At 37.0% G+C, this 13,823-nt stretch overlaps 1 protein-coding gene across 1 annotated transcript; it reads left to right on the forward strand.

Moving 5' to 3' along the window:
* Positions 1-1,307: 1,307 nt before the first annotated feature.
* Positions 1,308-13,049, forward strand: LOC122093289 (katanin p60 ATPase-containing subunit A-like 2). The gene is made up of 11 exons (XM_042663572.1): positions 1,308-1,537; positions 1,820-1,999; positions 2,107-2,165; positions 3,165-3,230; positions 3,376-3,483; positions 5,439-5,505; positions 5,637-5,721; positions 6,067-6,227; positions 10,313-10,414; positions 11,290-11,512; positions 12,586-13,049. The coding sequence occupies exons 1-11, from the start codon at positions 1,499-1,501 to the stop codon at positions 12,717-12,719; spliced, it is 1,224 nt and encodes a 407-aa protein (XP_042519506.1). The 5' UTR covers positions 1,308-1,498; the 3' UTR covers positions 12,720-13,049.
* Positions 13,050-13,823: the final 774 nt, after the last annotated feature.

Raw genomic sequence — 13,823 nt, forward strand, 5'->3', positions numbered from 1 at the left:
TTCGTCTTGAATGTTCTTGGTTAAATTATCCATGATAAACACCAATAAATAAAGGTCTAAAGTAGATTTTTTTATTATTATTATTATTTTTTTTTTTTTTTGTAGAGTTTAAAGCAGATCTTTGATGTAGTCCAATTGTAATTGGGAATTCACCACATCCCCCATAAAATCATAAAACTCCATCATTGTTGATGCCCTTATGTGTACTCTCATTGGTCCATGCATTGGTGCAAAGGCCAGACAACCAGGTAGCAATCTCTTGCCCATATAAATTACATCTAAAAAGTAATATTATTAAATGTGATAAAATGCTAAAGTAGTTAATATAACCATGATTACAAAATTTATTTTATTGATTTGAAAATTTTCACCTTCCTTTCAATTTCCCTTGCTACCATTTAGCTGATTTTGGTGAAGGATAGATTCTTGCAAATTTCATGTTTAACCCCTAAACTATGAAAATGAGGTTGTGGGAGAGCAATACATGTGCCATGTTGCGAGGCGAAGCGATGGAGTACTGCACCTTAGATGGTGAGAGTCTAGTAGCTGAAAGCATCACGAGCTTACACTATGACTTGAGTAGCATGGGGCACATGGAATCTCGTATGAATATGCAAGGATCACCTTGCAAGACTAAATACTCTTGGGTGTCCAATAACGAAGTAATACCGTGAAGGAAGGATGAAAAGAACTCCATCGGGGAGTGAAATAGAACATGAAATCGTAAACTCCCAAACAATGAGAAGAGACTAGAGCTCTGACCACATGCCTATTGAAGAATGAGCCCACGATTTATCGGCAATAATTTGGTAGGAAACCCACCAAAATCGTAACAAAAGAATGCAATTGTCACTTGTTATGAATTGTAACATGTCATCATACAACTTTGCCAGACAGAAAGAAGGGAAAAAAAATGCCATCATACAACAAAAATGTCTGACTACAAAAATACCAACCCAATAAATAAAAAAAGGACAAAAGATTGGATAAAAATTGTTTGTAATTCCGATCTCGTACAATTCCGTGCAATACCACCTTCAGGCGGTGACATGTGTATTGATACCAATACAATGACCCAGATCTGGTATAACTAATAAAACATTAAATCAGTAAAAAGACATTTAAATCAGATCTGGACCATTGTATTGGTATCAATACACGTGTCACCGCCTGAAGGTGGTATTGGACGGAATTGCACGGAATTGCACTAGATCGGAATTGCAGACGATTTCAACCCTAAAAGATTCTAACCTTAAATTTTTTATTTTGGTGGCAGTGAGTTTTGAGTTTTGAGTTTTGAGTTTTGAGTTGTGACAATCTTGTTGTCAATGATTGGATCAGTTACAACTTCGACCTTCTTAATTTTCTTCTTACACAGTTACGCAACACACAAACTGTTGTCCGTGGACTCGTGGAGAGACACTCCGACTGTGACCGAATTTCCTATAATTTCTCCCTTTCTCCGACGGGGAGAGAGAGAGAGAGAGAGCTAACGGCAATGGCGGACGAGCCTTCTCTTACTCGCTGGTCATTCGAGGTAATTGAGTCTCTTTGTCGACTTGTCTTCTACTGTCATCGCAATGTTTTAATCTCCCAGTTTCTATAGATATCTTTGCTCCTAATCTTGATCTGGATTCATTTCTTCAATTTTTTATATTAATGGAGATTCTTTCTGCATAATCTTGTATTAGTTTGATCCATTTCTCTATGATTTCCGTGTGAATTTTAGTAGATTTGGCTGCAAACATTGATTCTTTTAATATAAAGAGTCCGAAAATTAGTATTGATTGAGAAATCTGTTTTCTTGCTGTACCGTAAGGATTTCAATACGTTTTATGATGCGAAATTTGGGACGAAAAGGGTGCCTGAGCAGAAGGATGCTGCCTTGCGTAATCAGACTACAGATAACAGTGGAAGTTCTTTGAATGGGTCAATTAGTGGGAATGGAAGCGCAAGAAACACATCTGACATGGCCATATACGAGCAGTTTCAGAATCGGGTTTGTGGCATATGACACATTAATGGAGACAAGCAGTTTTCCATTGTCAATTATTTGTTTCTTAATCCCCAACTCATTTTCTTCTCTTTTTTATTATTCTATCTCAGGAGAAGCAGAGCACACCGCAGCTCAATGGAGTTTCTAATGACAGAGTTAATGAAAAACCGTATGATAAAGCAGATAAACTTAGATGGATGTTTTTATTTACTATATGGATCAATGGTCTTTGTACCAAGCTCATGATACTCCCATTATAAATTGTATATAGTTTTTATGACTTGCAATTTTTGTCCACTTTCCCACCCTAATGTTATCCTTCTAATTTTTGTTACTTCACCCTAAGTGATTCAGTTGCTGTCGTTATTAGAATATTTTCAGAACTTAGAGGAACTCTTTGACTAAACCCTAATGTGAGACATACTATAGGAACTTCTCTTAATTATGATCAAGTGTTGTTTTCATTATCTGTTCTACAGTATGAAACCACATGAAGTGACTGGAGGATGGAATTTTGCTGGAATGTAAATACGGCAGACATCCAACTTTGCACCTTTTTGCACTCATCCTTCTTTAAATTTATGTCAACATTCTGTGTCCCAGCAATTTATCATAAAAAAGTATTTGACCGTTAGAGCTCAGGTTACCTGATGATTATGGCATAAATATATTCTATTAGTTTGTAGAGTGGCTCATTGAGATAGTATTGAATTCCATAATCAAGATAATTTATGTTTGTGTCATTATTGATTAGCCACACTATGAATCGTTGTGAATGGAAATTTCACAGTATTGAGTTCCATAATCAAGATAATTTATGTTTGTGTCATTATTGATTAGCCACACGACGAATCGTTGTGAATGAAAATTTCACAAACTATGCTTATTCAGCTTTTCTTTTTTGGTTCTTGTGAATGAAATTTAATAGAACTCAGGAGTCCATTCTACTAAATTATTGAGAGAATAGCTGTCTAGATAATTGAATGCCTTTCCTTTTTTTCAGTGGTTATGAATCAGTCTCTATTGGAATTTGGGAGTTTTTTCTTACCTGTTTTGGTTCTTCCCCCCTCCCCCAACCCGCCCCCCCTCCCCTTGCTTCTTACTGGGCAGGGGTAGGCTGGATGTAAAAAAAAAAGACCAGCTAACTTCTTCTATATTACTTTTGCAGGCAGAAACCACTATTTCCGCCTTTTGAGTCTGTAGAAATGCGTGCATTAGCAGAGAGTTTATGTAGGTAATTGAAAATGTCAAGGATTTTATGCCTTAGCAATATTGATTTAAGATTTCCTTGTGGTCAGAAATTATTATTTCCCAAGTTCAATACCTACAAATATATATATTATATTGATATTGTTTCTATTCTTTTGCTTTCTTGACAGGGATATAATTTGTGGTAGTCCAGATGTAAAGTGGGAAAGCATCAAGGGATTGGAGAATGCCAAAAGACTTCTTAAAGAAGCAGTTGTCATGCCAATAAAGTATCCCAAGTATGTTTTTCATAAAGCACTGGATGTATCAAGCCATTGAAGCATGCTTCATTTTTTTTTCTTTTTTTTAAGAATTTCCAATAAGGACAATTTTGGTGTGTATGCTGAAAGTAAAATATGCCAATTTCCATTTCTGGGTACTTGTTCTATTGTGTACTCTTTACTTTATCCCTTGCCTGGTTGAAGCTACCTACTTTTTGAATTCATACGTTATCCAACTTATATTCTTTTTCAGGTTCTTTACAGTTATAGCCACACTACAACTCACTCAGCCTTATCCCAACTAAATGGGGTCGGCTACGTGGATCCTATTTCTCCAGTCCGTTGTATTCAAAGTCATATGAGATTCCAATCCTAAGCTATCCATGTCTTTTCTCACTTCTTCTTCTATGGTTATTTAGGCCTACCTCTAGCTCTTTTAGCTTATTCAATTTGAAATAAATTTCACAATTTATCATGAAGAGGGGCAACGCCCAGGTTTGCTTACTTTTTTCATTCTTTATTTTATCATTCCTGGTTTTACCACTCATCCACCGCAACAATTTGTTTACATGTTTTTTCTTTACTGCCCAACATTCAGACCCATACGTCATTGTTGTCGTATAACCAATCTAGAAAATTTCCCTTCCATTTTTAAAGCAATACGTCTATCGCTTAATACTCCAGATGCACCCCTATTCTAATTCTTTGAACAATATTATCCTCTATTCTCCTTCTCTTATTCATGATTGAACCTAGGTATCTAAAGTTTTCGCTTTGTGGTAGCTCCCTATAATCAATTTTCACCACCCCACTCTCAGTCCTATTGTTACTAAAGTTACACAACAGTTATGGCCATAGTATTTGCAAGAATATGCCATCAAGTAATATTTGATGCTGAAATTGGTAGTCTTGATATTACCTTTATTGCACTTAATTGAAATAATATACAGCACTGATACCCCCAAAAATAAAGCATAAGATAAATCTTGACTGAACTTTCACTAAACATTTCTTCATAACTTGAAACCTGTTAGTATTTTTGTCTAGGTTTTCTGCAGGGACAATGCTGCAAAATTAGCGGCTCTGACATTTTTTTGCTGTTGCAACTGATGTGGAGTGTTCAAAAGGATACCCCTATCTTACCTATTCCAAAGGGGGGGGGGGTTGATCTATATTAATCCTCTATGGGAGAACAGGACAATATCTTATCAGTTTAAGATTATAAACATGCCTCCACTACCTTGTGCAAAAATCAACGTTGTCCTGTGAGAAAGGTTAATGGGCTGAAACTTGCTAAATGTGGAGAAGCTAAGGTGGTGAAACACGCGTACCGCTTTTGAAAACTTCACCTACCATGCAGGAAAAAGAACCACCACTGAAAAGGACGTGTCTTGCTCCTTTGTTCTGGACAAAAAACTTACTGCCCAATTTTTTTCTTTTTCATAGCTAGATTTTGGAAGATTAGAAAAATAGAACAGAATTTAAATATATTACAGTGCCTATTGTACATTTAAACCATTGAACTCTGAATGCTACACATTTGGCTGGACATACTATTAACTAGTAATTTTCTTTTCTTTTTTTTTTGGGGGGGGGGGGTTGGGGGTGGGTGAGGAAGAATAACCCATGGATTGGACTAAAATATATCCCCAGCTCTGAATCTCTCTCTGCACCTGGTAAGATTGCTTATGTGGAAATTTTTAATGAATGTTTTGGGGATAGAGTTAAGCCTAAACATGTCTCTGTTTCATGGATTTAATGAAGCAGAGATTGGATTTATTTTCTAAATTTTCTGTATTTCCAAGATCATTCCATTCTCCTGACTTGAATAACCAATGTGATTGTAAATTTAATAGGTTTTTTTTTTTTTTTTTTTTTTTTTTTTTCTATTTATCTATTCTTTGTCAGTTTAACCCAAACTTTTGTGTAACTGATTAATTCAGTTAGCTGAAACTCGCTTGCATGTTGCTTAGGTACTTTACTGGTCTTCTATCACCATGGAAAGGTATTCTACTTTTCGGTCCTCCAGGAACAGGGAAGGTCTGCTGTCATTCTTTATTACCGTTGGTTGATGTCTTAAAATTTCATTTCTATTAAGTATAGACCTTATTAATCTATTGTTATGATTAGTTTTTCCAATATTAACTGATTCATAACTTCCAAGTTTGCAGACTATGCTTGCCAAGGCTGTTGCAACTGAATGTAGGACCACCTTTTTCAATATTTCAGCATCATCTGTTGTTAGCAAATGGCGTGGTATGCAAAATTTCTATTAAATTTCCTTTTTTATCCTTCTGTTAATTAGATCTGTTTAAAAGGTAATTTAATTCTTTGTCGTTTTCTCTTCATTTTAATTATTCTCAATTTGTGATTTGAATCCTACCAACTCTTAATATATATGCAGAAGTATTATATCGGACTGATGAGATCCTGAACTAGGACAGTCGAGATTTTAGTTTGTTGCCTATTCTTTGCTGGCAATACTGTAAAGACCTCATGAAAATTTTTTCATCATCAAATGAAATAATGATTCTAGTTGTGACATAATTTAAATTTAGTGGTTTAAGTATGATGTGGCTCAAAAGTTTTATATCATTACAGGTGATTCAGAGAAGTTAGTGAAAGTTTTATTTGAACTGGCTAGACACCATGCACCATCAACCATATTTCTTGATGAGATTGATGCTATCATTAGTCAACGTGGTGAAGGTCGCAGTGAACATGAAGCAAGTCGGCGTTTGAAAACTGAGCTCCTAATACAGGTGATTTTCATTTTCTTTTTCAAGTCTATAGGTGTAAACCGTTATATGCTGACGGATACTTCCTGACTGGAGGGAAAAAGATTTTTAATTCTTTTCTGAAGTTGTATGAGAAGGCACCTTGTTTACTTACTAGGAGTTTTAAATGTTGGTAGATTCTTTGACCTATAATAATGTTGTCAGTTTTTGGCCATGCAAGTTACAAAGTCAATTATTATATGAAGTAGCATATTGGAATCTCTCACTAGCTAGTGGATCTTGCAATCAAGTCCTCTGTGGAAAGTCCTCTGTGGAAAGTCTTCACCAACATCATTATCAATTCAGGACTTGGTTATCCATAAAATACAAAGAGATTTAAAAGTTGAGTTTGTTTTGGTCCTGGGTAAAAGATATTTGTTTCGTTACACAAAGTGGTGTACACCCACTTCAAAAATTCTGAATTACATGTTTCAATCCTTAACACCTTGGGCTTGTAGGTTGAGGCCTACTTCTCTCTCAATTGCTTAACAGTCTCACATTAATTAGTTGCACAGCAAATCTGTCATGTACTTCATGGAATAATTTTCCAGTTTTGTTGTGGTTTGTTTCTATACTTAATGTCTTAATGATCACATTCTATATGTAATTCAGGCTCAGGAAGTCGGTTATGTAATTCCATGCTTGTGATTTAGACAGTCTATTGAAGTGTTATAGTGACCATTCTTAACACTACTTTCGTTTTTCCAGTTGGTGTTTTCCTGCCTTGGAGTTGACTGTATACAGTAAAATCTTAAAATGTACAACAACAACAACAACAACAACAACAACAACAACAATCATAACCTTATCCCAACTAAATGGGGTCGGCTACATGGATCCGATATGGAAATTAGAAAGTAAAGAAGCATAAAAGAGACGTTAAAAAGAAGAAACTTGGGGATAATAGAAGAAGGTAAAGCAGTATAGAAAGACACATCGTGGAAACATTCCCTACAGGAGGTCGGCAACACGGGTCCTTGTCCTCCACAAAACTCTATCCGAAGTCTTACTAGGGTCGAACCCTACTCTTTGCATATCTTTTCGGACCACTTCGTTAATATTCATCTTTGGCCTGCCCTTATCTTTTCTAGCTCCCTCCAAATGAATCTGGTTACTCTTCCTTATTGGGGCCTCCATAGGTCTTCATTGGACTTGGTCATACCACCTCAATTGGCTCTCATGGAGTTTGTCTTGGATTGGTGCAATCCCCAAACCATTTCTAATACACTCATTCCTTTCCCTATCTCTTCTGGTCTTGCCGCACAAACTTCTCAACATTTTCATCTCCGTTACGCTCAGTTTATTCAGAGTACTCTTCTTTACTGCCCAACATTCCACTCCATACGTCATAGTTGGTCGTATAACTGTCCTGTAGAATTTTCCCTTGAGTTTAATAAGCATTCTTTTGTCATATAACACTCCCGACGCACCTTGCCATTTCATCCACCTCACTTTAATTCTATGGGCAACATCATCCTCTATATCCCCCTCTTTGTCAATGATAGACCCAGGTATTTAAAACAGTCCCTTTGGGGTAGTTCCTATTCCCCAAGCTACACCACTCCCTCTCCTCCTCTAGATTGACTGAAGGGGCACATCATATATCCCGTCTTCATTCTGCTTATCCTAAAACCTCTTGATCTCCATAGCTCCGGTTTAGTATTAATCCCATCCACAGTTTCATCTATTAGCACAATATCATCGACAAATAGCATACACCACGGAACCGAGTCTTGGATGTGCCTAGTTAGATCATCCATAATGAGTGTAAAAAATAAGGACTTAGAGCAGATCCTTGGTGTAACCCAATTGTAATTTGGAATTCGTTACATTGTCTCTTTATTATTTTTGACACTCGCTACCACTCCGTCGTACATGTCCTTAATTATATCTACATAGTTAATCTTACCCCTTCTCTTCTCTAGGACATGTCAAATTAGCTCTCTCGATACTTTGTCATATGCTTTCTGGAGGTCCTTTTTGTGGGCTCTAAATACTTCCATAATCCTCCTTAGGATGTAAATAGCTTCTGTTGTGGATCTCCCTGGCATAAAACCGAATTGGTTCTCTGATACCTTGGTTTCCTCTTTTAGGTGGGCTTCAATAACCTTTTCTCATAGTTTCATGGTGTGGCTCATAAGTTTTATGCCTCTATAGATATGGAAGTTTTAGACATCCCCTTTGTTCTTATAAATTGGAACCACAATACTTATCCTCCACTCATCCGACATAGGTTTTGTACTCAAAATTTTGTTAGACAACTTGGTTAACTAAGTCACCCCATGTCCTTCCAAGCTCTTCCATACTTCAATTGGGATCTCATCCGGTCCCGTAGTTCTACCAATATCATCCTTTTCATAGCCTCTTTAACCTCGACTTCGCCAACTTGCAGTGAATGTCCATCAGGTGTATTGGCTTCGTGTCTACCCCCTCCACCTTTGGGTTCAACCTATCAGTCATAGTATCTCCATTTAGTAGATTACAGAAATAATCACCCCATGTCCTCATAATATCCTCAACTTCTCATTCTATACCAGCACTCTACCATCCTCACTTTTGATGCATCTGACATAGTCCAAATCCCTGCTCATCCTTTCTCTTATTTTAGTTATCCTATAAATCTCTTTTTCTCCCTCCCTTGTATTAAGGTTTTCATACAAATCATATTTCGTTGCCCTAGCTTTTACCCACAATCTTCCTAGCCTCATTCCTATTTGTGTGATATCTTACTCTATCCTCAATCTCATTAGTCCTTTGCTAACTCTTAAAACAATCCTTCTTAGTCTTAGTGGCGGCCTGGACCCCATTGTTCCACCACCAGGTCTATCTAGGGATATGCCACTCACCCTTAGTTAACCCTAGGACCTTTTTAGCCACATCCTTAATGCTAATTGTCATTGTAGTCCACATCTCATTAGTATTCCCCACACAGTCCCACCTGCCTCGTTCGACCACTTTATCAGTGAAGGATTTTAGGGGCACTCCGTGTAGTCGCCTCCAATTTATCTTAAGGCATAAGTGCATCGTCTTCATGTGAGCCTCATGCTAAGGTGGATATCCAGGACCGCCAGTCGATGTTGTGTCGTTAAACTCTCTCCTGGTATAACCTTACAGAGTTTAACGGGACAACATCGAGTGGTGGAGGTTTTGGCTCCTTTTTCAAGATTTTCAGAGTAAAATCTAGTATCCTTGTAGAGGTAAAAATATTTAGTGCAAGCAAAAGACTATAACAATTGATGCCCCAGATTTAATTGAAAAGATGAAAATCTGTCTTACCATTGCTTAGTTACTCTTCACTCGAAACTAATCTGCATGGATGAAATCCATAGTGACCTTTATCAAGCTTCTTGTCAATGATGCATGGGGAACTAGACATAGCAAACTGTAGGAAAAACTTCTACTCTAAATAAATTATTGATGACATAACAATTTCCTAGTCCTAACATGGGTCCATTGTTAGAAATGTAATTCGCCAATAACCGAATAAGTGACTGTTCTCAGTCGAATCTTTTGGTGAAAATTATCGTGACCAGAAGCTGAAGTAAGACAATTTATCTTGTTGAACCAGAGATTATTTTTTCCCCCTAATTGATGCCTCTTAGAATCCTAGTCCTTTTGGACCCTGTTGGTGAATCTGAAGAAAAACATGAGGTCACTCAGCAGAGCTTTACCCAGTCTGTTAGTCCCTAGAATGAACATGAGTTTTCAGATTGGTGCCTTGTAGCTGATTGGATTTCATATGTTCGTAAGAAACTCATAAGGATACTCTGTAGTATTATTCTCAACTTTTATGCCCTCTTCCAAATATAGAACTACTACAATGCCTCTTGCCAATAGATTAAGATAGTGACTGGATTATTTATTTATTTTTTATTTTTTATTTTGTGATGAACACAAAATAAAAGCAATTGTCTTTTATTCCCCTTCCCATGAGGGAAAACTTACTACTCTTTTGTAAATCCACTACTAATTGAATCTCTTTGATTCTTATGTTGATATTTTATGCATAGAAACTCAAAATGGGCTCAATGTTACCTTCCCAATAACTAATCATTCATATTAGGTTGCAGATGGATGGTTTGATGAGGACAGATGAACTTGTTTTTGTTTTGGCTGCGACAAACCTTCCTTGGGAACTGGATGCAGCTATGCTTCGGCGCCTTGAGAAACGGGTATACTTCTGATTAGAAACTCATGGTACCATAAGAGAGCAAAAGCATGCACTTGCAAGTTCTGCATTATTTTAAAGTTTAATGTTCTCAATTTCTTAACCAATTCAAATTAAACTTTATACTTGGGAGAAAATATTCATCCTGTAGAAAGAAAAATAAAATAGTTGATTTTTTCATTTTTCCTTTTCGATAATAATCTACATACCTTGAGAAAAGAAAAAAACATCAGTTAGTGAACTTGATTTAGTCAACTTTATGGCATGGGAGTAACTTGGTTTCAACCATCTGAGATTTAGGAAAAATAAATGGAAGTTAAAAAAAATGGGTCTATGTGCAGACATTCTTGTTCCATACATTCTTTGGTTTGACTTCGAAATGTAGGGCCTTTCCCCCCACCCCCACCCACCCCCCTTTTGGGCAAACTAAGCTACCATATGATCAGTTTGAGTGCACATAATGGTTCCATGCGGCTGATATAAGTTCATCATTGGCAAACCATATAATAGATGTTGCTTCATGCCTTCACCAGAACACAGTGGACGAGCCCAATTTGGGCTAGGATGACTGGTCCACCGTGCATGAAATATAGGAAGCTCTGAACTTATCAAGAGCTAGATGTGAACTCCAGAGTCAATGTAAAAGATAAAATGTGCCATAAGTCGGTGATTGGGAGTTAAACTTCAATGGAAATATGGGAGTAGGTTCTTATGATTTGAAGGTATTTGAAAACCTTCAAGAGCATGATCATTTCTTAGATGTTATTTGCAACATTGATGCGCAGACACATCTCTCTCTCTCTCTCTCTCTCTCTCTCTCTCTCTCTCTCTCTCTCTGTCTCTGTAGCTTCTATTAAATTTGGTCACCTTGTAAATTAGATCCTCGTTCCTCTCCCGGAGCCAGAAGCAAGAAGAGCAATGTTAGAGGAACTCTTGCCATCAGTACCTGGTGAAGAGGAGGTACCATATGATCTCCTGGTAGAGAGCACAGAAGGTTATTCAGGGTCAGATATCCGGTTGCTCTGCAAGGAGGCTGCCATGCAGCCCCTGAGGCGGGTAATGGTGCTTCTGGAAGAAAAGCAAGAAGTGGTGCCTGAGGAGGGTATGCAATTTACTTGATTTATTTTTAATAGATGATAATTCTATTGTGATTCCTTTCAATAAGAATGAGAAAAGTCAATGTCTTTTCAAGCAGTTAAGTAGATTGGTGATATATCAGGCACTCCTGAACTGGTATATGCTCATGCTAGTACCAATGAGTTTGCCGCATTTACTACTACTTTATCAATTAATCCAGATTTTTTCTGTTAAGCATTTTCTCTAAAATGTAGCACTCTCCACCCCCACGCCCAGCAATTTTTTTTCATTTTATTTTGGGGGTGAAAATAAGGGATTAATGCTGTTGACCTTAACTACTATCACTGTTAATGTCTGCAATCCATTTACTATTTTCAGTGTTTTACCACCAAAAGCCATATGACTAGGATACCCTATTTTCCTATGTACATATGTATGGATATTGGGTTGTTTTTTCATAGACACATTCTTGAACTTACTGGAAAATTCTCATGTGTCTTCCATTTTTGCACTCTGGTACTTTTACACAATATATGTTTGTTCTACTTATGATTTTCTTTCTAGTCATCTCTTGACAAAATGAATGAATTGTACATGACTGTTCCTGCATCAGATACTATTGAACACTGTCAATATCCCTTGACATTTATTGAACCTTGATATTCCAAGTTATATTTAAAATACATTTTTAGTTGATATTAAAATACATTTCTCTCTCTCTCTCTCTCTCTCTCTCTCTCTCTCTCGTGTGCGCATTTGTCCCCTAGAGTAAGAAAATACTATTTTTTTTTTTTTTAACAAATTGTAATACCGAAAAAGTGCATCACAGAGCTGTCAGATTTTTCTGTCATTTTTTATGAAAGATTCTGTGGTTTTTGGATATCTTCATTTGTTCTAAGCTTACTATAGAGACTAACTTTACCATGATGCACACTACATAAAGAAACTATTACCTGGAGTCATTTTCTGAAGCTCCAGGAGTGTGGGACTGTTGGAAACTGGACAGGGCTATTATACTTTTTTCTTGGCAGTATACGTTTCCCTCTATTCAGCTTATGAAATATAAGTTTTTTTTTTTTTTGGGTGCATGACGTGCAGAATTACCAAAGGTTGGTCCAATCAGGCATGAAGATATTAAAATTGCTTTGAAGAATACTAGACCGTCAGCTCATCTCCATGTGCACCGTTATGAGAAGTTTAATGCTGATTATGGCAGCCAAATTCTTCGGTGATGACAGAAATAAGAAATTTAGAATGGTACCAGAGGGTGTGATTGTTTTTGCTGGATTATTTCCATGAAGTCAGGGTTTGAGGAAAACTCCAGAATTGTTGAATCATCTCACAAAAGTCACACATTGGTACTGGAAATTTGAAGCTGCATCTTTCTTCATATTGCTCCCTAATTTTTCATTTTTCCATTTTCCATTTTCATATACCATAGATTTTTCATGCAAAGAAGTGAACTTTTTAGGGGGTGAGTGCATATGTGAATAAGCAGAATAACAACTCCGAAAATGATTGTGAACAAGCAGAATAAGAACTCGAAAACAATTCTTTCATTATTTTCTTCGAGGGCTTGACAGGATGTTTGAGATTTTTTGTGTGGGGAAACTGCCAGAAGATCATGTCAATCATCTGGTTGTCTTAAATCGAATGTTTCATCTTCAAAAGCAGAAGATTATCAATCTGAACAGGCAATCATGATAAATCCCAGATTTGTTTTTTGATGGAATAAAAACTATATGTTAATCCAAATATGTTACAGGTATTGTCCTGGGTGGGAATTAGTTTCCCTCCAGTCGGGCCTGATTTGAAGTCCCTGTCTAATGGCTCTCACCTCCAGCCTCCTTTGCAGATCTGTGAAACCACATTTCCAGGAATGCAGAGAAATCAAAGTTCCATCTCTTATCAATGTCCAGCTCTGCAGCTACATCCTTCTTCAGTTTGTGACAATAAACTTCCATCCGAACAATCATCATATGGTTGGTAACTAGTAAAGAGGAAATGCAAGATGAGATGTGAGGTGTGGAGTGTGGTAAGAATGGTGTCTCATTACTTCCAAAAATCTAAGACATTTCCTTTATTATCCAGTTATTCAAATGACCACATCACCAATCCGCATGGCACAACTAGATGGATTACCCATAGATACTCCATAGATAGGCAGTTCATCAATCCTTCTGCCTGAACACCAAGGAGGCTCACTACAAAGGATCAATTGTTTTCCCCGATCTTGCATCCTTAGAAGCTTTTTCAACAGTTCGCTTCATTTTATCATCCTGTTCCTCGTACATGTTCTGCAATGCTCCTAGCACATTTATGAGTTGATGAACCTA

The sequence above is a fragment of the Macadamia integrifolia genome, chromosome 11, assembly GCF_013358625.1.
Source record: "Macadamia integrifolia cultivar HAES 741 chromosome 11, SCU_Mint_v3, whole genome shotgun sequence".
Lineage (NCBI taxonomy): Eukaryota > Viridiplantae > Streptophyta > Magnoliopsida > Proteales > Proteaceae > Macadamia > Macadamia integrifolia.

Bases quoted from the DNA above. Each gene is read 5' to 3' on its own strand.
- LOC122093289 (XM_042663572.1), top strand. From the start codon at position 1,499: ATGGCGGACGAGCCTTCTCTTACTCGCTGGTCATTCGAG. The intron at 5,506-5,636 runs GTCTGCTGTCAT...CCAAGTTTGCAG, and splicing joins GTCCTCCAGGAACAGGGAAG to ACTATGCTTGCCAAGGCTGT. The intron at 10,415-11,289 runs GTATACTTCTGA...CTTGTAAATTAG, and splicing joins TTCGGCGCCTTGAGAAACGG to ATCCTCGTTCCTCTCCCGGA.